Source organism: Podarcis liolepis (genome assembly GCF_965112155.1).
Source record: "Podarcis liolepis genome assembly, chromosome: 3".
NCBI classification, from domain to species: Eukaryota; Metazoa; Chordata; class Lepidosauria; order Squamata; family Lacertidae; genus Podarcis; species Podarcis liolepis.
In genome coordinates, this window is record NC_139557.1 from 44,821,743 (window position 1) to 44,845,210 (window position 23,468).

The following is a 23,468-nucleotide window of genomic DNA, read 5'->3' on the forward strand; positions in this document are numbered from 1 at the left end:
AGTTATGTCAAAGAGTCCTGTAAGTGTACTTAAAAGTGTACTTAAAAGCTCACTGGTTCAGATGAGATGATACCACTCGGATTGCATAATCTCAAAAAGTCTTGCTTAAATCTGCTTGCTTTCCTCTTCCCTCCCCATGCCTTTCCAAGTTTTGTATTGTGTCCGTAAGACTGTGAGTTTGCCTTATCTTTCCTTCTCTGTAAGGGACTTAAGATTTTTAAGGGGATTTTTAGGGGATTTATTACTAAACACACACACACACACAGTCTAACATGCACAGACAGTATTGTCAGGGATGCCAGAAATAGGAACTGCCTGGTATTTCTCCAGTTCTGCCTGATCTGCCGTACCCTATTACCAATCTGCTTTGTGCTACCTTGCAATCACTACCTTCGTTAAAATATTATAACCGGTTACCTTCCAAGCCACACAGAAGCACTGCACCCTCAGGGATGCAGTTACAATATGAAACCAAAATTTCATCAACCGCATGGATAAGAAAAGACTTCTCTTACTTAACGTGCTCCAGTATTCATTTTATTCCAAGAAACAAATACTACCTTATTCACTGAGTTTACTAATCTATGAAAATTCTATGTGCTTGGCAAAACTGTGCAAGCAATGTGATTTCCTATTTAAGTGTTTATATACAAAATGAATACACAAAAGTTGCAAAGATTTGATTTGAACAATTGGTTTCAAACTGTGGCTTGTAAGGAAAGACAGACTGAGGTTGCCTAGTCACATTCAGAACAATTTTTGAATAATTCTGTTTTTTACATGGCAGCTAGCATGCACTGGTCATTAAAATATAATAGCCTTCCCATAACAGTTTATGTTGAATGTTTTATCGAAAACAATTCCCTCAACCTGAAGAATACTCATCTGTCTATCTCTCAGAATCATTTCAAAAAATTACATGTGTTATCTCAAAAACAAAATTATCGTATTTGCCAAAACAACCCCATCAGTTAACAGTTTTTGTTGGCTAACAAATTTTCTAATCATAAAATTTAGAACTGCCTTTTTCACTATTGCTATCTATTTCATAAACAACCCAAACCCTTTTGTAATATTCTCAGTAGTTGTTTGAGTCTCCCAAAGATGGGTGTCTCATTACCTCCCCACACTATTCCAGTCTGAGCATTCACCTCCACTCATTAGAACAAACATCTGCTACAAACATTATTAATGAGATACGTATCTAGGGATTGAAGCGAACCATTAACCACCTGGCCTAATTATACTTTTCATTACAAAAGCCAATCGCAGCAGCAAGTATAGAACCCGCCTCACCATATTGTGATAATTATCTTATTCATACAATTTCAATTTCAATAACCTCATCCTTCCAAATTGGGTACATTTGTAAAACCATACTTCCCTTAGCTACTCCTAACCTATAATATTATACCCCATATCAGGACCACAAGAATAATTTGTGTAATAGAAAAAAAAATAGTTTGCCTTTTAGATCTCTTTCTCATGAATATATTAGCATAAAAACATTTCAGAGACAGCAGCAGCTTAATAAAAATCTATTTCAGTAAATTCATTATACAATTCATTTCATGGAACGTTTAGAGGCAAAGTTTTAAAACCTAAATTGTTCAGACATTGAAATTGTATCAGAGTAAGTTATTTTCCCCTGAGCTCCGTGCCAGAAAACAAGAGGATATACGCAGATGAATTAAACATAAATATGTAAGCACAGTGTGATTAAAGCATGTTTGTATATTTTAGTTAAGTGCAGCATGTATTCTGCAAGAATGAATATATTCATAGTTCTAAAGGAATTGCCTTCTCCAACTCAAAGATTTCCAGTATGTGTGAAAGCACAAGTCCCACATCCCTGTTATTTATTTATTTAAAACATTTGTGTACCACCTTTAATCTTATTTGGATTTCAGGACGATGTTTCTAGATTAACGTTTGTGACTACTACTGCAAATCTTAGAATAGAATCATAGAGTTGGAATAGACCACAAGGGCCATCGAGTCCAACCCCCTGCCAAGCAGGAAACACCATCAGAGCACTCCTGACATATGGTTGTCAAGCCTCTGCTTAAAGACCTCCAAAGAAGGAGACTCCACCACACTCCTTGGCAGCAAATTCCACTGTCAAACAGCTCTTACTGTCAGGAAGTTCACACCCAGTAGGGAAGGAAACAGATCTGTAAGTCAAAGTACTAATCTGTGTGTGCTTTGGTGTGCTGGGCTTTTTGTCATCATCATCATCATCATTATTATTAGAAATGTGTAAACGAAGCAGCCACACAGCCTATAGAATTACTAAGAAGGGATTCCAAAGTTCAGCATCTTTGCTCAAGGTGAAAAGTTGTGCATGGTGTTTTGAGACAGGTATAGCAGAAATGAAAGCTGATCATCAAAGCCAGGTAAGTTTTCCCCAGTAACAGAGAAGACAAAACCTAGTAACTCCAGGAGCTAGCCTAAGTAGATACTGCATACCCAAAAATAATGCAGGATGTCAATGTGTGCTACTGCATTTCGCTTTCCAGTTCTCCATATGACCATGAGGAATAATGGGGAGATGGATGGTGTGCACTGTTTTCTAGCGTAGTTGTGAATACAAAAGTATAGAATCTTTAAGTCCTGGTGTACTTGGTTCTTCTCTGACTATGCTAGTAAGTGGCATTAACATGAGCTGGCCAGAAAAACTGGTCCTTTGTTTTCTCTGCACAATGATGTGGTCTTTAAGACTACCAAAAATATTGTGTGCCAATAACCATATTCAGTGGTAAACAGGAAATCTGCATGGCCGCAATCAATTCACCTTGTCAGAAAATGCAGTCTCAGTTTTCCCCCATCACCCAGCATATGCAAAGCTTCTAGTTTTAGGGAACATGGATGAAAGTCTTGGTAGGAGAGCACAGTAACCAAAGGTGACTTAACTATCACCCAATAACCAACAACTCCAGCCAACAAGATCCTAGCCCCTAGTTAAAAATCATTATTTACTCAGAACAAATTCAGAGAAAGCTCACATGACTACCAAGTGGTCCAGCAAGTCTATTTATAGCTTAAGAGTGGCAAAAAGAGAGAGCACACTTGTTTTGATGTTGCATGTCTATGTATTTTCATACTCTAGAAACTCTCAAATAAACTAGAGTACGTACACACATTTCTTAACCTTTCTAATAGAAAAAATGTACATTAGATTGTACCCAAAGTCAAAGGAAACCCAACCTAGGACTGCCTAGGACTGCCTAGGACTGTCTGAAAGAGCAAACTTTGGGTATACAGAGTAAGCAATAGCAAATGACAGGGACATATGGCAAATGCAGCAGGTAAAAACAAGGCAACAGAGTTTTGAAGAAGACCACGTCTTCCTCAGCATAACACAGCAGGAGAGCGGAAGAAACACATACCGTATTTTTTGCTCCATAAGACTCACTTTCTCCCTCCTAAAAAGTAAGGGGAAATGTGTGTGCGTCTTATGGAGTGAATGCAGGCTACGCAGCTATCCCAGAAGCCAGAACAGCAAGAGGGATTGCTGCTTTCACTGCGCAGCGATCCCGCTTGCTGTTCTGGCTTCTGAGATTCAGAATATTTTTTTTCTTGTTTTCCTCCTCCAAAAACTAGGTGCGTCTTGTGGTCTGGTGCGTCTTATAGAGCGAAAAATACAGTAATTCATTACAGTATTGTAAAGATTTAAGTAGTTAACACCCAAGGTCAGCACAAGAATAGAACTGAGAGCCAGGGGCGGGGGAGGTATGCACAAATCTTTTTAATGTACAGGGTGAGTCCTTTAAAAGAGGCCCCGTGCATACAGAGTACACTTGTTCCACAGAGCCTCTTTTAAAAGACTCACCCTGTAGAAGCAAGTCTAAGCAACAGTATACTGTCTCCTTGCATAAACTATAAGTACCATTAAAGAATCCCAACAAAAGCCAAAGCATATAAATTAAAATAGCTTTTTTAATTCCAAGTTTGCTAATATTTCTTTCTGCTTCTCATTTGGTAGGCGTTTGTTCAATCAGTTATAAACACTTTTGTACTATGAGTGGTATTACATAATATGTATGATGAATACATATACTGCAAAGCATTGCAAAATCAGTTAAAACAATGAATTAAAACTATGGAAAGATCAGTTGGGTTGGGTCTCCTGCAGAATGAGCAAGCTGAAAGTCATCCTAGTAAAGTTTTAGCAGCAGTATTATTAATAATGCTTTCTAATTCACTAAGATGTAAGGCTGTGCAGCAAAAAAAGCACACCCCATTTAAAGAAAAAAATCACACGCAAGGACATGCATCACACATATCAAAAAGGTGGCATGTCAGAACAATTCATAATTTGTGTTTGGAACACTAATTTATAAAGAAATTTCAACTTACCGAGTTCCATCTGCTTTCCAGCTTACTTTGTATGGCTTCTGCTCTAAGAGTTTAATATTTTGCTCATCCATAGAAACAGGTTGTGCCCCGGGGAATCCAGTTCTAAAGTTTGGGGAAAGAATCCTTATTAATATCTTGCAGCATCACTCTACAATCAGCCTTTCTTGGCAATCAGCTTTCCTGCAATAGTGGCTTTCAAACAGGAATCACTTTTTGGGGAAGATGGAAGTGCTTGCAAAATGTTTCCGTCTTGTGACCAAAATGGCTGCTTTAGGATTTTAGTATACTAGCTGTAGCTAATATCCACCCATTAAATCTTTCAGAGCAATTGGATACTGGGCTCCCCCATCTGGGACAACAGCTTTTGAAAGGGTCTTGTGAGTTTCCAAAGCAAATTCAAAAATATTAATCAGGTAGTAAAATTGGTATACATTCAAAAGGCGATACCCAACTATGTCAAACTTAGTGTACACCCACCAGTCCATTGATTTCAATGGTTCTACTCTGAGTATGACTAACAGTGGTTCCCAATTGGTATCTGGTAGTTTTTTTCCATGCAACTTCTGATACCATTTCAATTCAGTGAAAGTTCAGGTGAAGATTTCTATTTCCATATCTTGCAATCAGCATTTTTTAATTAAGCACTTCAAAAAGGAGATAACAATTATCTAAAGATGCCATGTACTGAAATATTTCACTTTTATCTTTTTAAGAAACCTAGTATTGTTAGAGGCATAGCAGACATACCTATTTCTTGTTTACAGTATATAAACTATTTTTTTCAAATATGTGTTTCCATACCCTTTCCAGCCACAAAACTGCTGGCATTTGCGTTGTATCTCTCCTAACTTTGGTTGAGTTGTTACTTGGGTTACATGCTTAACTGATATTCCTTCCAAGAACACAGCACCCTAAAAATAAACACACAGAACAAAGCAGTTAGAATACAACAAACAACAGCCTGAAATTCTGGTGATAGGGCTATCCAGATTTCAGCATTAAGTGGGATCAAATTCACATTTGAAGTAAGATTTAAGAAATTAGATTACATTGCCATTTTTTGTCCAGCACCACATTTCTGCTGATGCAATTTTAAATTTTACATGGATGATGTAATCCAAAGTTAGTCTTGTCCATTGATTTCAATGTGTCTGCTCTAAGTTTGTCTTAGATTCAACCTCTGATCTCTACCAAATATTCCCAAGTACCGTAGTTTTCCATGTATAAGATGAGGGGGCTTTTACGTTAAAATAATGTTTTAAAATTGAGGTCGTCTTATACATGGATAGTGTTGAGTTGGGACTAGGGATTGGTTGCTGCCGTGAGCAGGAGACTTTCAGTGACGGTAGTTTTTGTCGACTAGCCGCTGCTGCAGCGATATGGAGGGTGATTTGCAGCTGCCGTCTGCAAGCAGTGAGACAATTGGTAGCTTCTTTGTCGAGTGCAATAGGAAGTGTTGGTCAGGCGGGTGAGTTAATTTTGCCCCCCAAAATAGGGGGCGTCTTATACCCGGGTGTGTGTTATACACGGAAAAATACGGTAACTTCTGGATGTAGATGCTGCATTATTGATTTAAATGTGCCAACTGATTAATAGCAAAATCAATATATCTTCATATTATGCTCTATTTAACAAGGATAACAAACAAGGATAACAAACCAACCAGGTTCCCTTGATGCAGTGCCGTGTGTGTGTGTGTGTGTGTGTGTGTGTGTGTGTGTGTGTGTTTGTATCATTTTTACTGTGCCTTTCCTCAAGGCAGCTCAAGGTGTACCATAGGGTGCACCTTGGTGTTTTTTTCACAAAACACCAACGCTGTGGCCCAACAGCAATTTACTCAAGGTCACCCACTGAGCTCCATGGCTGTGCAGATCATATGGACCCAGGTGTCCCTGATCCAAGCAGGGCATCACCAAGTGTACCATTGTGAGTGGGCTGGAGCATCTCACAAGCACCTATCTGCAAGGCTTTCACCCACCCTGCATCTCCTAAAAAAAAAAAGCACAATAAATCCATACCAGGAAAACAAGCACAGGACCCGGGCAATATCTAAAATTGATTTTCTTTCTGACGCTGCTCAGAAACCACATCATGCTTCATGTGACCTTTCTGAACAAATGTATACTATTTATTCTGCCATGCCTATCTTATAAAGCTGTTTGTACAAAGGAAGTTCAGAACAGGAAAAGACCTTTTCAACCAAAGATACCCATATTTTGCACACTCCAAAAGCCATGCTATCTTCTCTTATCTCTACATCTGCAAGCTCAGCTACGCTATGCACAGTTAAGCTTCAAAACACACAAGATTTCACATTAGACAAACATGCTTCTCAGTTTTTGCTTTCATAGGGATTGAACTGCGAAAAATGTATTCTAAGCCTAATTTGTCTGTTATCAACTAGCACACAGAAGTGTGTTTTATAATCAGAATTCAACTATTTTGCCCTTACAGAATTCAAACATCAGCCAGTGAAGCTGCTACGGTTTCGTTATCATGAACTGACGAACCCAACAGTGCTGAAAGTCTAGGGAAGCAATGGAAAAGCTTCCCTGTAGCTGGCTGCTAGATACAGGAAATGATATGCAAGGTATTACATCCTGGAATGTTTCCAATAAATATTTTCTCTGTACATCTTGTGAAGTTCAAAATTTATCAGACTATTAATTTGTTTAGACAGCCCTTAATCTTTAGGCTATGTGTGGGGAACTATTGAACCTCCTTCTTACTTTGGGTCAAACCTGACCCATTACCAGTCTTAGAAACTCAGATACATAAGTTAGGCGCCAAATGGCTCCTTAACCCAGGGTTACAGTCACCAAAACAGTTGACACTTGGGGGCCAGACAGCTTGAAAGTCATGTTTTTAATATGACTTTTTGGTTCCTGAAATTCATTCTGATTGTGCAGGTAAAATATAACTGACAGATTTCTACAGAATGTGTTGCTAGTGCATGAAAACAGGCAAGGTCCAATGATCTCAAGGCATGCACCTCCAGATAGCGGAGATATCAGGTGCTATCCTGGCACCCAGGCATCTTCACTTGGTCCTAAGTGGCCAGTAAAGGTAAAGGGACCCCTGACCACATTAGGTCCAGTTGTGGCCGACTCTGGGGTTGCGGTGCTCATCTCGATTTATTGGCCGAGGGAGCCGGCGTATAGCTTTATAGCTTCCGGGTCATGTGGCCAGCATGACTAAGCCGCTTCTGCCGAACCAGAGCAGCACACGGAAACGCCGTTTACCTTCCCGCTGGAGCAGTACCTATTTATCTACTTGCACTTTGACGTGCTTTTGAACGGAGCAGGGACCGAGCAACGGGAGCTCACCCCGTCACAGGGATTTGAACCGCCGACCTTCTGATCAGCAAGCCCTAGGCTCTGTGGTTTAACCCACAGCGCCACCGGTGTCCCTAGCCAGGTGTAAAATGTGCCTGGCAAATTTTAAATGCTGCCCATAGCACATTTCCAACTGGCCAGCCACCTTCTTCTCGGCTGTTTGTCATTTTCCGAGAGATGGCTCTATTGCTCCCCCAGTCACCTGCCTGCTTTCAATTAAGCAGGGGATGGGTGTGTGAACAGATGTTTGGATTGAATAAGTGTCTGTGAATGGAAATAAGGATAAACTGTATATGTGTGTGAACAGACAAACAGATGGGGTGAGGCATGTATGTGGAAGAGATATGAGTGATGAAGAGTGCTGAATGGCTCTGGCCTTGCCCACTGCCAACTGTGGCTCTGCCCACCACTGGCACGCAGTGCCAAAAACATTACACTTGAGGGAATGCGGCCCCTTAGCAAGAAAAAGGTTCCCCACTCTTACATTCGGCTAATGGTAGCTTTTTAGTGACCTCAACAAGCAAAATGCTAAAGGATACCTGACAAGCTCTTCTCCTCATAGTTCTGCATTCCTATAGTTCAGTCAGATACAGGGCTGCCTCCTCCTCCTCTATTCAGCTACTGGCAAAGCTAAAGCTTTCAATAGAACTCTTCTTCCCTACACTCCTTGACAAAGAGAGCGCATCCAAACATGTAAAACTGAATTATATGAATATGCATATTAACCAAACTATTCTACTCCCTCGAATCGCTTCATCTTTGAATTCTGCTTCAATTATTAATATGCTTATTCGCACAATTTAGCTTTATGGTTTTTTTCAAATGACTAGGTGATAAAACGAGGGACAGTCATGGAGCTGCATCTCTTTCTCTACTGTGGTTTTGAATTAACAGATGAGAATTTAGTTTGAATAAAAGAGGATACAGCCTAATGTGTTGATGGCAGATCACACGTTCCCGAAGAAGGGATAATGGAGGGAAACTACCATTGCCACAACCATTCTATCTATGCTTATGGAGGTTTGCCCTATGCCAGAGAAACTTTTACTTTTTAAAAAAATTAATGCACACATCTGTAGTATAGCATCACTTTCAAAATTCTGGGTGTTAAAAAACTCCTTCCACTGAGTATGAACCACTGCTAAGCCCCGCCTCTTAGTAGCCATTCAGAACCGAAGGCCCTGCAGTCAGGAAAAGGAGAGCAGCAAGGGAGCCAAGAGGCACACAGTCCTCAGCATCATCTGCACCTGCTGCTTCACCAGCTGGCCAAAAGTCAGATGTTTAAGATTATAAGCCTCACTATTATTTTCCAATATGCCAAGAATGGCAAAACAAGCAGATAAAATATATAGAATGTGAAACCCTATCCAATCAAATACCAAAACACAGTCCATTTGCTGCAATCACATCAAGGAAAGAAAGTTTGTCTTCAGCTAAACCATTAGTCACAGAAATCTATTTTTAAAAGTTCACATAACTGATTGCCATGTCAACTAAAATAGATAAGGTTATGTACAATCTGTTTACTAATTTAAGCATTCAGAATTTCAATTTCGCGGCTAGCTGAAAAGCATCACAGTTGTGAATTTCCATCCATTAATTAAAAGTCCCATGGCTCTAATCTTTGAAAGAAAAACTATTCACAGAAAAGCCATTAAGTTACCAGTTATGAATTTACATGACTCTAACTCCCTAGAGAAACACAATTCTAAACTTTTATACCCCAAATTTAGAAAACAAAAAGGGTTTCCATTATCTTCTGTATCCAGGTTCCTTGTACTGGAACTATTCTTCCCTTACACCCCAGAGTTATCCAACACAAAAATAGAGTGCTAATTCTGTAGCAAAATTTTTAGATTCCAGAGCATTTCAAAATTAAGCAACTACTTCTACCCTAAGGAAATTGCATAGGGTACAAGATACAAATAGCTATCAATGCTTGTATTGGTTTATTGCGGAATTCAGGGCCTTTTGAATGAAGTTCTGGTGGTTGGTGAAAAGGAAGTGAAAAGAAAGCATTGAACAGTAGGATGGAACACAGGACTACCAAGCAAAGCAGAAAAGGAACAATTTCAAAGCCCTTTTGCCTGCTTTCCAGAATTTTATCACACTTGCTGCCTTCACTCCTCCCGACCCCTGACATGCTGGGACCTGAAAGTATTGCATGCGCCCAGAGGTACTTAACTTTCCTTCTGTCAACATTAGAACTCATCCCACCACCATCCCCATGCATTTTAGAAGTTGCCTAAAAGAAGACTGTGTGGCTAAATCCAAAACACTGGTGTCTGCAACCCAAAAATCTTGTTTGTCCATTTTCCCAGCCCATTCTATTTGCACTCTATGCAGAGTCTTCTACTTTTTACATTTCAGGAGCAACTCTGTTGTCCTAGTATAGCAAATAACACGAAAACAGTTTCCTAAATCTCTGTACTTCCTAAACTTTGTTTTAGCTAACTTCAAATACAGCTAAGGTCTCTTGGGACAACATTACCAGCTTTAAGTGTTCTTTTCTCCTTTTGCCTGAAAATGAAGTTGATGACCCAGCTTCTGATTCGGGGGTTCTTGGTTTGCAGTTATCATCCTCATCCTCTTCTTCATCTTCCTCAAAGCACCACTCTGGCAAAGGGGGAGGGGTTGGCGCCTCCACTCCATCGCCATATCGACGGAAGAGTTCTTTCAAATAATCACCTTTATAAATACCAGGTGGTCTGGCTTGGGCAAAAATAGCCACAGCTGCTTCAATGCTGCAACAAAGCAGAAATTGTCAAGGAATTATTTCAGCACGTTAAATGCTTCATTTCTGCAACCCCAATCATTATGGTCCCCAACAAGGTATCACCATAGTTCACCATCAAATTTAATCAATATTCTGCTCAGGTTGAGTAAGCATATAATTAAGTATTCAGAAAGATTCTCAAACACAAGAGTGCATTCCTTATGATGACAAAATGACAGCCCTGCTGCAAAATGAAGAAAGAATGCAAGGAATCTTCCCAACAATGCCTGACTGAAATGCCATAAGCAAGGCTCAGTGCAGCCCACCCATTTCTGCAGGGTAGATTCAGAAAGTCTCCAAACCTATGACAAGCCTCAGCCTACAGGACTGTAACTCAGAACACTCTATGGTCCACAGGGCATACAAGTTATTGTAAGGCTGAGCAGGAGTTCTTGTGGCCAAACCCTGGAGTCCTGGCAATACCTTACTGAGCTTATGAGACTCCACAGACATATATTCACTGAAGATCAAGGCAATTCAGAGGACATTCCCCATAGAACAGCACCTAGCGAAAGTGCATATTTCAGTATCTTACTGATACGCCAAGAGAGCAAAAAACTGGCAAGAGGAACAGTGGATACTAGCTACTTTCAACGTCTGCATCTTAGGCGAAATACCCAGTTTTCCTCAATACTGCACTTTCCCCCTGCAAATGCAGGAAATGACAAATAATAGGCATTTGGCAGCCCTATCATATATTAAGAAACAGCCTGGTACTTTCATGGAGTAAAACTGCCATGGGAGAGATCAAGCTGATTGCTAAGGGAGAGTCTGAAGTAGGCTTCCACTGATTAACTGGAGAGTTCTCCATCTGGACAACCTTTCCATAAACTAGCTCTAAAACTCATTTCAGAAGTCACCATGTATCTACAGCATTTCTACTTCATATGCTAAAGGGATGATGTGGATGGACTATTCTACAAGGAACACATTTTTTCCACCAGTAAATAATGTCTGCTAGCTTAAAGAACAATGCAGCAAAGGGGACTTTTCTAATGGTAATGAACCCACTCTATATAATTGTCACATTAAGGAAATTCTCCTAATAGTCTCTCCCTGCTCCCCCTTTTTAGTAAACTGTATTTTAAATCTGCTGCATTAGCCCACAATGGTTTGCCTTTGGCAAGATGAACAAGTGTAATTACTAGTTAACTATTTGCCAGAGGAAAGCTATCTAACATGATGTGCTAAGACCTTTCCTCAAACACACACACACACACACACACACACACACACACACACATTCCTGGGATAATGTGTGTCCATAATGAGTTGTATCCAGCAAAGACACAATGAGTAGACCCAATAAAATGAATGGATTTAAGTTAGTATTGACTTATGTCTAGAGATTTCAAAGAGTATAACTTCGTTGGGAATACAACTCAATGTGCTGCTGATAATATCAACCTGCTGGTGGAATAATGCTGTTTGGGTTTTTCTCAGCACTTATTCCAGAAATATATGGCTCACCTTTACTATTTTGAAAAGCTAAATTATTTTTCTGGTTATTGTTTCTCAAAGTACATTTAATACAGTATTGTGATTAAAAGTATATAAAGCATTTCATTTCAAGAAAAAACACCTAGGGAGTTCACAAAACATTAATTAACTGGTTCTAATTATATTACTTACATTTCTATATATATTTATATCTGAGTAAACATATCTATTTATTCCAATTCATTTTAAACAGCCATTTTAAATAATCAGACCTCCTGATTCAAATGCTTCCATTTTATCTGTTTTGTTAGCTATTGAAGGTAGGGCACCACTGCTTGCATCTATTACATCTAAAAAGAGTATGTGCTTAAAGATGCTTTCAACACACAAAATCCCACAGCAAGGGTCAAGACAAACATCATCCTTTTAACCTTCAGAGCAAGCCATTTGGCAACAAAGTCAATAATGAAAAAGGACAGTGGGCAGGCAAAAAGCAGTGGGTCACAACCACCTTCAGCATTCATGAAGTAACAGAAAGGAAGAAGAGGAGCCTGCTGGATCAGGCCAATGGCCCCTCTAATCCAGCATCCTGTTCTCATAATGGCGGATCAGATGCCTATGGGAAACCAGCAAGCAGGATTTGTGCCCACTCCTGTGTTTCCAGCAACTGGTATTCAGAAGCATTGCTGCCTCCAACAGTGGAGGGAGACCACAGCCATCATGGCTAGTAGCCTTTAATAGCCCTCTCCTCCATGAATTTGTCTAATCCTTTTTTAAAGCCATCCCAGTTTGGGGCTATCACTGCCTCCTGTGGCAGAGAGTTCCACAGTTTTAACTATGCACTGAGTAAAGAAGTATCTTTTCTTTTATCTGCCCTGAATTTCCCAACATGCAGCTCCAAGGATAGCTACAAAAATGCAAAGTCTGTAACATACATTATTGCTAATCCTTCAATAAGTGACACATTGTGGTATGTAGACTTGCCAAATCAATTTAGGAATAACAATTGCACAGTCAGATGGCGTATGAAGTCTGCTGTCACTGGATTTGTTGGCAAAGTTTGTAAACACTAATATTCTTTGTCAAACTTATGCCCTATTCAGAACTGTAAAGTATCCTGTAAAAGCTTGGAAAGGATACATACATGCTTTTTAGCAATTAAATGCATGAGAACATTTACATGATTTTGGACGAGTGAAATTATTCCTGCTCTTAATATTCTAGTGAAAGACCTCTCTTTTCAGCAAGACCTTGGGCTAAAAGCTCCTGTGTTAAAATAAAGGTATTTGTATGCATGTTTTTAGGGGGGAAGGATGTTGTTGCCAAGTGCAAAAGACCTGGTATTGTTTAGCTTTTTTATGTTTCTGGTTTAAAGGCACTATTATTAATGTGAGACCTTAAAAACCTGTCAGTGCACAAATAATACTAGGACAACTTATGAGGACAGCCACAGAAAAACAATTTTCTGATAAACAGAAGAATCTTTTCGCAGCTGCAAAACAAACATACCCAAGGGCTAAAAGATAAAGCTAGAAAATTAAAACTAGAAACATGGTATACATAAAATCCACTGAAACTTTTCATCAAAGCAAATCAACAGCAGACTAGGTAACTTTAAGCCCTTAAGAATCAGAACAGAGTATCTTAAGAGAAGATACAATCCAGTTCAACAAGATGTGTATATGAAAGATCACGATTCAAAGAGGAGCTAGAGGACGCCATGCTGTTCACAGGATCAAAATGTTTAAAAACTAAGGGTTGTATCCAATACCATGTGAGCAGCATTCTGCACACACACACAGTGGCACTTTTCCTTCCTCTCTTCTCCCCATGTGCCCCCTAAATTTGCTCCAAAGGGTCCCCAACCCCCAGTCTGTTGCATGAGCAAAAAAAGAAACGTTGGATGCAATCCTGAAACTGCCTGTAGCTTGCCTCAAGGGGCAATTGTATCAGTTTTCCACCTTCAGGCAAGGGGAAGAGATAGAGAATGAATTGTTTGTTTCCAATTTAATTAATATGGCTGGCAGTTTGTCATAAGCCACCAGACAGTTCTTCTTTCTGCTAAAACTACACCTTTGTGGGTGAGAAAAAACTTGTTTGTATGTGTTTCGATCCAACTGGAAAGAGGGCCAAGCAGGGAACACAAAAGGAGGAGCAGCCAGAGGTGCATAAAACCCAGCTGCCTGCATTCTTGGAGGGGAGCACAGTAGAGCAGCTCTGAAAACTATCCACCTTGATTGGAGCATTTCATTGCAGAAAAAAGGGGGTATCAATATAAATCTTAAACAATTAAATAAAAAAAGGTAAGTATGTTTCTTGTTATGATACAAAAAGTCCTCAGAAATCATAATACTAGATTGAAATGCACATAAGTTGTAGGTAATATTCCCATGTATCATTATCATGTAACCAAACCAGACCAAACTGGTTGTTAAAGTTACACACACTCAACTCACAAGGATTCCTCCAGGAGTCTTGCTAGGTACCTACTGAATGCCAGTAGCAGCACTCTCGCATCTGCTGGTATTGCTTTAATAATAATAATAATAATAATAATAAATTTTATTTATATCCCGCCCTCCCCAGCCGAAGCCGGGCTCAGGGCGGCTAACAACAATAAAACAGTACAAAAGTACAGCATAAACAACACTCTAAAATCATTCATTATAAAATTAATTAATTCAAGCCACTGGCAACCATTGGGCCAGAGCTCCGCGAAGATTGCCGAGGGAGGGAGTCAGGCTGTGCCCTAGCCAAAGGCCTGGTGGAACAGCTCTGTCTTGCAGGCCCTGCGGAAAGATGTCAAGTCCCGCAGGGCCCTGGTCTCTTGTGACAGAGTGTTCCACCAGATCGGAGCCACAGCCGAAAATGCCCTGGCTCTAGTTGAGGCCAGCCTAACTTCTCTGTGGCCTGGGACCTTCAAGATGTTTTTATTTGAAGACCGTAAGTTTCTCTGTGGGGCATACCAGGAGAGGCGGTCCAGTAGGTACGAGGGTCCTAAGCCGTATAGGGCTTTAAAGGTTAAAACCAGCACCTTAAACCTGATCCTGTACTCCACCGGGAGCCAGTGCAGCTGGTATAGCACCGGGTGAATGTGATCTCGCAGCGAAGACCTCGTAAGGAGTCTCGCTGCAGCATTCTGCACCCGCTGGAGTTTCTGGGCCTGTCTCAAGGGCAGCCCCACGTAGAGCGAGTTACAATAATCCAGTCTGGAGGTGACCGTCGTGTGGATCACAGTGGCTAGGTCAGGGCAAGAGAGGTGAGGAGCCAACTGCTTAGCTTGGTGGAGATGGAAAAATGCCACCTTTGTTATAGCTGCAATCTGCGCCTCCATGGAAAGGGAGGTGTTGAAGATTACACCCAAACTCTTAACGGATGGTGCTGGCAGTAATTGCGCCCCCGCAAGGGATGGGAGTTGCCCCCCCAATCCCATATCACCCCGTCCCAGCCACAGGACCTCTGTCTTCAAAGGATTTAGCTTCAACCGGCTCCCATGTAACCATCCAGCCACAGCTTCCAAACATCTGGTCAGTGTGTCTGGGGCCGAGTCAGGATGGCCATCCATCAACAGATAGAGTTGGGTGTCATCGGCATACTGATGGCAACCCAGCCCAAAACTCTGGACAAGCTGGGCGAGGGGGCGCATAAAGATGTTGAAAAGCATTGGGGAGAGTATCGCACCCTGAGGTACTCCACACACCAAGGAGTGGCGCGATGACAATTCCCCCCCAAGCGCCACCCTCTGTCCCTGACCAGAGAGAAACGAGCGCAGCCATTGAAGGACTGTGCCCTGGATCCCCACGTCGGTAAGGCGGTGGTCCAGAGGTTTGTGATCGACCATGTCGAAAGCTGCTGACAGATTTATGACATAAAAGGGCCAAAATCTGACACTTACTTAGTTAACCTGTAACATCCAACTTATTATCAGCGGGGACTTTGTAATCATATCAGCTCCTAATTTCAAGACACATTTTCCTGGAGGTGGAGGCAGGGGGAGGGTGGATAGGGTGGAGGTAGTAGTAGTAATAATAATAATAATAATAATTTTATTATTTATACCATGCCCATCTGGCTGGGTTTCCCCAGACACTCTAAACAGAACACTAAAACAGAATAAAACTTCAAACATTAAAAACTTCCTTCTTCTTAAGTTGCAGTCAACTAACTCCTCCCTGGCAATACTACGATCTATCAACTACTATTCCACATTTGCCACATTAATGAAAGAGATATTGGAAAAGATCATCTAATATTATCATCAGCATTCCTGAATCTTGTATACTAAAAGATAAGGGTGCTATAGTAGATTAAGCTACAAATTACAGCAACCAGCACACCCATAAAACAATGCAATGTTTACAGACAATCCATTTTTAAATTTTAAAAAAGTATAAAGTTACCTCCAGTCCAACTTCTCAACCAGAAAGGCACAGATAAGAAAACCAGTACGATTGAAACCATGTGTACAATGAACACCTATAAAACAAAAATTAATTGCAGTTACAGAGACTATTTTAAAGCACCAATATTCCTTTTCTGACACAGTCAGCCCTCAAATAGGTTCTCCCTTCAGGGTGGGGTCAGTTGACTGCTACATTTCTCTCCCCCTGGCACATATTTGGAACAGCAACTCTGTGCTGGAAGAAATCAGAGCGGAAGCTGGATTAGGTAGGCTATAAATGCTTCCATGAGTAAACAAGCATTTCATTTTTTTTCCGTTCTACTTTCAGCCAGGGGCTGAAGGCAGAAGTGCAACCTATTACTCCTGAATGTAGTTCTCCCAAGAAGGATGGCTTTGAGCTTCCTTGATGCAAGCACCAGGCCCTACATTATTCTGAAGATGCTTTTCTTTCCTTCCCACCAAAGATGTCGATCTTTCATTTTTCAGGAAAAGTGAGAGAGAGAACTTTGAACTCTGCTCTCATTTGGTACAAGGCACTTGCCAAGGTCACAGTGCCCAATCCCAACCCATTAGGTCTTCCAAACTGTTTTACTCAAACTTCCTCAAATTACCCTGGCCACAGCAGCTATATCCAGCTACATCTTTCTTTGTCCTTTGCCATTCTCCTCCCTGTTCCACTATACAGTGGTGCCTCGCAAGACTAAAATAATCCGTTCCACGAGTCTCTTCGTCTAACGGTTTTTTCGTCTTGCGAAGCAACCCTATTAGCGGCTTAGCGGATTAGCGCTATTAGCGGTTTAGCGGCTATTAAAGGCTTAGCGGCTAAAAGGCTATTAGCAGCTTAGCGGCTTAGAAAAAGGGGGGGAGCGAAAAAAATCGCAAGACTTGCAAGACGTTTTCCTCTTGCGAAGCAGGCCCATAGGGAAATTCGTCTTGCGAAGCGCATCAAAAAACAGAAAACCCTTTCGTCTAGCGGGTTTTTCGTCTTGTGAGGCATTCGTCTTGCGGGGCACACTGTAATGTGCAAAGAGAACAAGCACCTACAGTAGTGCTCTGTTCTGTAACTGGGCACATTTTAAGCAATATTTCTAACCACAGTTTTTCCAGAATCCAACATTATTCTTCTGTTTCAAAATATTAGGCAAATAAATGTGCCTGAGCTAAAAGGAAGACTGCTTTTGCACATTACAGAATGTCAGTTTTTTGGTCTTCCTGTGAATTACTTCCATCAAAAGATTCCCATTCTTATAACATGAATTCTGATAAAATCTCATTACTAATACACACCCATATCAGTAGCCTACACGGAAGCAGCTTAACATCAATTACTGTACTGATTAACAGGTGCAAGTATTCCATTTCTCCGACACAAGTATTTGTAGGAACCAAAGAAAGGACAATAAAGAATTTAGCAATCCAAAACCTGGAGGTGTGGGGAGGGTAAGGGAGATTACATCTCTTTAAAAGATAAAGGGACCCCTGACCATTAGGTCCAGTCGTGACCGACTCTGGGGTTGCGGCGCTCATCTCACTTTATTGGCCAAGGGAGCTGGCGTACAGCTTCTGGGTCATGTGGCCGGCATGACTAAGCCGCTTCTGGCAAACCAGAGCAGCGCACGGAAACGCAGTTTACCTTCCCGCCAGAGCGGTACCTATTTATCTACTTGCACTTTGACATGCTTTCAAACTGCTAGGTTGGCAGGAGCAGGGACCGAGCAACAGGAGCTCACCCCGTCGCGGGGATTCGAACCGCCGACCTTCTGATTGGCAAGTCTTAGGCTCTGTGGTTTAACCCACAGCGCCACCCACGTCCCTTACTTGCTATCAAACAAACAGACAAAGATTCTTCACTTAGTGTTACTGACTAGAATATCAGGGTAGGCAAAGAAGTAACATATTCAATCAACACATGATTATCTTAGGGGATTCACAAGATGTAATTTCAGTCACCGGCTTAGATGGCTTTAAGTGGGCATCAGGAAAATTCATAGAGTACAGATGGGGTCAAAAGATACTAGCTATGAGAAGTTAAACAGAACCTCGTGGTTCAGAGACAATACACCTCTGAATACCAGTGACTGGGAGAAAGGCTTCATGTCCCATTTGAAGGCTTCTCATAGGTATGAGATGCTGAACGAGGGGAGCCCTTGGTCTGATCCAACAGGGCTCTCCCTATGTTTTAGGGAACCTTCAACAATAGCTTGCATTTTATGACCACATTGCACTTTGTTATTAAAACAAAGGTCAAAGATCATCAATCAGCTACAAGAAAATTCCTGAAGTATTAGATTTATGACTTAAGTTATTATATCTGCAGTATGTTTTTTTTAATACAAAACCGCTTAAGAATATTATTCCTGTGGCAATATCTCCATCTAGTGGCCAATTTTAAAATATATTAAAACTACAAAGTTATTGATTATAGCCAGCTTGGTTTTTTTAATCTTGAGTCTAAATTAAAATACAACTGTCAGATTTAGATGTCTTTGTTTGCATTGGTTTTGTTATTCAAGACAATAACTAATTAAAGCAAATAGTTCTGTCCTTTACAGTTCCTACTTAATTCTCAGTATTTCAGAAGTGAAAGATTTGCTGGCTTATTTCCGTTTTTTGCTTCATTTTACTCAGGACCCATATGGTCTGACATTTACTTATCCAATTGCATTTCCTTTATTGTAAATACATTAATCCAGCTCTTCAGATTCCCCCACTTCCACGAAGTCTCTCTATAAAGGCAAGCAAAAACTCAACTAGTTTAGTAAATTCACCTCAGAAGGAAAGAACTAGAGTCTATGGTTTCAGCAAGTACTTTTTAACAATGTTCCTATTTCAACTAGACAGGCACCTACAGTGATGTTTGGTCATCTGCTGAAAACATTTTTAGAGACTTAATTATTTCACTGTTGGTCCTTTGGTCCATCAGTGGAAAAGGCGGGGTATAATAAAATAAGGTCCAATGCATAGAACAAATGGAATAGTGTCATGATGTTATTTACAATTCTCCAGCACTTCTCAATTATACTTGACTCTACCTGCAGAAGTATCACCTATTTTCCCTTAGCAATGTTTGCAGAAAACCTACCAGATGTGAAGTTTTTAATATGCTAATATTCAAGAAAAAGAGGTAAAAATATTAATGCAAGATGAAACTTAATGTCAGCCTTGTGAACCATCTCAAAAATGTTTTGATTTATGCAGTATAAAATAAACAATGTGAAGCACTATATGTTCGCTGTATCCTAACATCAAAGGTTTACAGCCCATCACTGAAAATTACATTTAAAACAAGTATCTGTTATGAACTGTTTTAGAACCAGGTAACAATACCCAGTTTCACTGCAAATTGCTTATCCAGTGGCAAGTCCTTTCTGCACTATAACTGAATGTGCAGTTTTAGCCACTGTGTGCTGCAGAAATAACAGTGCAATATCCCAACCATACCCATGAAAGCATAATAGATATGAGCCCACTAAAGTACTTTGCTCTATGGGTAATTTTAAAAACATGCTTGCTATATATTTCTGAATTTGTTTTTTGTGTTTTTTGTTTTGTTATATACTAACAGAAACCTTTTTTAAAATGCTAAAGGTATTCACAAAGAGAAAAGTTGTGTACCATTCATCACAACATGATTCTATACCACAATTTACAATTGCTGTGAACATGTTATCCGAGGTCAAAAGATAAAGGCTCAAAGGACTCTCCTTCCTCTGGAAGTGAGGTAGCATATTTTGCTGATCTCCCCTTACCTCCTTCATCCCCTTGAAAATCTGATCCAAAGGGTGAAGGAACCCTCCGAAGAGGCATGAGAGGTAGTAGGAGGGGGAAAGGAAGACGGGTAAAAAAAAAGGCCTCTTCTGTACTCCAGACAAGCCTCTGCTCAATCCCAGTTCCCTCTGTAAAGAGCCCTTTGTGATCCAAGCAATAGTGCTTTAACTGCTCATAAAAATCAAATAACCCTTTTTAAAAAACCTACCTTATTGCAAGACAAGCTGATTTGTTCTGTATAAATTTAACACATGTGCACTGTTCAGACATACACCAATAAAACAAACAAACACACCCTCCTGAACGCACAGAAAGCTTCTAAGAAAACTGCTTTTCTTCCCCCAAGAAATGATGTTCCTATCAACCCCAACTTAACCTCTGTAAGAGAACTATGCAAAGTATCACTTGTCTGCTCATCTGGGGAGAGTAACAACTACCTCGAACAGGCATTTGGGTATCAAACTTCTCCTTCTAACAGAGGAAAATGTACACACACTATACCCCAGTTCTGTGTTTAAAACAGAACCATGCCACAGAGGCTACACACATGCCCTCTCCCCATTTTATATCATTAAGAAACCACTAATCATTTAAACACAAGAAGGCTGCCTTGTACCAGGTCAGAATTATCTGTCCACTTGCTCAGTACCAACTTATCTGACAATCAGCAGTTCTACAGTGCCTTAACACAAAGGTCCTTGGTGCTAATTTCATAATGCCATTATACAAATCTACGGTGCAGCCACACTTGGATTACTGCATACAGTTGTACTCACCTCACCTACAAAAAGCATATTGTGGAGCTGGAAAGGCAGCCAAAATGATCAAGGGGGTGAGGAAAGATTACATCAGGAGGGGCTTTTTAGTTCAAGGAAAGGCAAGTAAGAGGAGACATGGCAGAGATGTAGAAAAGCATGCATGGGGTGGGGAAAAGTAGGCAGAGAAAATTGTTCTCCCTCTCGCATAAGATTAAGAACACAGGAACATTCAATGAAGCCAAATGCTTAATGTTTCAGGACAGACAAAAGAAAGTACTTCTTCAAACAAAGCATAGTTAAAGTATGTAATTTGCTCCCTCAAGGAACAGTGACAGCCACCAATTTGGATGCCTTTAAAAGGTGTTTAAGGATAAGGCTACTAGCCACAAGTGTTGTGTTCTACCTCCACTGTCTGAGACTGCATTTTCAATAGGTCTACTCTGAGTAAAACTTAGCCGAATACCACCCACAGATGCCACAACAGAGAGGAGATAGGGACATTCTCTTTCCACTTCTGATCAATTCAGTGCTGCTGTCTCAAGTGGAAAGACTTACAGAAGTGGATGGGCACTTGTAAGCTGTCTAATCCAACCTCCTGCTCAGTACAGAAAAGCCAGAACTAGAGCATCTGCAACAGATGGCTGTTCATCCTCCCCTTAAAGCTCCTACCTCTAGGAAATTGGTTCCACTGCTCGACTGATTTTGTTGTTGATATGTTTCTCCTAATGCTCAGTTGAAATGTGCCCTCCTACAATTTACGCCCCTACCCACTGAGACTGTATACACTTACATTTTCCTGTGGAGAACTTGGAATACTATGTAACAAATAATGTATTTCATTAATTTTACTCACGCCTCTGAAACTGGCAATGGGGAGGGGGGTTTAAAAAATGAGCCTATGCTTTATGCCAGTGGTTCCCAACTAGCTAAGTACTGCGGACTTGGTGTTGAACCAAAGGTGAAGTGCTCCGAAAGCCCTGCTTATGTCATATTGATAGTCAAGGTGACCCCATCCTTGATTGTTAGTAGCTGTAGCACTGAGCTCATACACAGCTCATTAATTGGCCTGCCTGGATATAGTACCGTAGATTCCGGCATATAAGGCGACTTTTGAACCCCAGAAAATCTTCTCCAAAGTTGGGGGTTGCCTTATACGCCCGGTATGGTTGTGGCAGGTAGTGACGGCTGCGCAGGAGGCAGCGGCTGTGAGCTGGAGAGTTAACCCGAGCGGCGACGGCTGCGCGGGAGGCAGCCAGGCAGCGGCTGCGGGCTGGAGAGAGTTAACCCGTGCAGTGACTCTTCCCACCCACCCTCAAGCCCTTGCCCGCTCGCTCGCTCGTCCACTCACCATGGGGACCACCAAATAGCAGGCAGCTATCCCGAAGCAGCAGCAACTGCAGCCTCCACTTCCTGCGGCGAGGTGGTACATGGCTTTGGCCGGGGCTCCAAGGAACTGGGCATCCCCAGAACTGCCAGAACTACCAGCCGGTAAGCGCAGCCTGCCGCTTTGCTGGATGGCCGATCGGGGCTCGCTCGCTCGCCTTGCCTTGGGCTGCTGCTAGTTGGCTACAGGCGGGGTTAGTCTTATACGGCAAGTATATCCCAAACTCTATATTTTAACAGGAAAAGTTGGGGGTTGTCTAATACGCCCAGTCGCCTAATACGCCGGAATCTACGGTACTCTTATTTGTGGGCTTGGGAGGTTGGGCCCAGAGCCCAGAAAGAGGAAACATCTGTAATGTTTGGGGTATCAGCCACCTGTTTCCATGTGATGTATGCTGCTCTGTTGTATAAGGAATGTATGCACGTTTGCTTGGGTGTGGACAGTCCAACATCGGACACGCCATCTCCTTGCTGTGGAGTCCCACAGAAGACTTTGAGCTGGGGCAAGGGGAAGTGGCAGGTTGCTGTTGCCAAGTCTATTCCTTTCTCTTTAATAAAACACTAGAACTGAACACTCTGGCGTTTTAGGCTTCTTCCTTGGTTCTTCTGCAAAATCCGAATGCCTGTGAGCTCTCCGGCTCCGCAGGTCGCAACACCAAGCCATAGATCCCCTGCTTTTGAAAATGTTGATATCACTATGGTCGTTTTTTATTATGTGAATGGTGCCATGAACCCCCTGGGTGGGTTCCACAGACAACCACCAATTAGGAACCACTGCTTTATACAATGCCTATGATTTATAGTTACTACCAAGTAATGTAGCCAAGAGGGCTAATACTACACTGTAGAAATTCATTAGGTAAATTTCAAGACTAGATATACCCAACTATACATTCAGGCCTATACATACATTACCAGTAATAACAACTATATTTTTCTCAAATTGTGGGATTCACCCAAGTTTTACTCAGAGCAAACCCACTGAAATTAATGAGCATGATTGTTAGGCCCATTAATTTCAATGGGTTTACTCTGAGTAAAACTTAGTTGACTAACACCTATTTTATTCTGTCCCAGTTGTGTGATGCTGGCCAAATTAATTTACTGCCTTTAAAGGAAGATGGTTCTTTTACCTGGAACATAACATAGGTGTACTAAATAACTCCCCCCCATAAGTACTACTGACCACACTACTACTACGGGAAATGCTCACTCCCAAATAAAACTGGTATATGGTGGGGAAAGGA

At 41.2% G+C, this 23,468-nt stretch overlaps 1 protein-coding gene across 2 annotated transcripts in view; it reads right to left on the minus strand.

The window, feature by feature from the left end:
• RNGTT (RNA guanylyltransferase and 5'-phosphatase) overlaps positions 1-23,468 on the minus strand; it is a 117,214-nt gene that overhangs the window by 90,637 nt on the left and 3,109 nt on the right. For both annotated transcript variants that reach the window (XM_083497560.1, XM_083497559.1), the window contains exons 5-8: positions 16,311-16,386; positions 10,186-10,438; positions 5,161-5,270; positions 4,360-4,461 (exon numbers count right to left, since the gene is read on the minus strand). In XM_083497560.1, the coding sequence (XP_083353686.1) occupies positions 4,360-4,461; positions 5,161-5,270; positions 10,186-10,438; positions 16,311-16,386 (541 nt within the window). The remainder of the gene's footprint in view (positions 1-4,359; positions 4,462-5,160; positions 5,271-10,185; positions 10,439-16,310; positions 16,387-23,468) is intronic.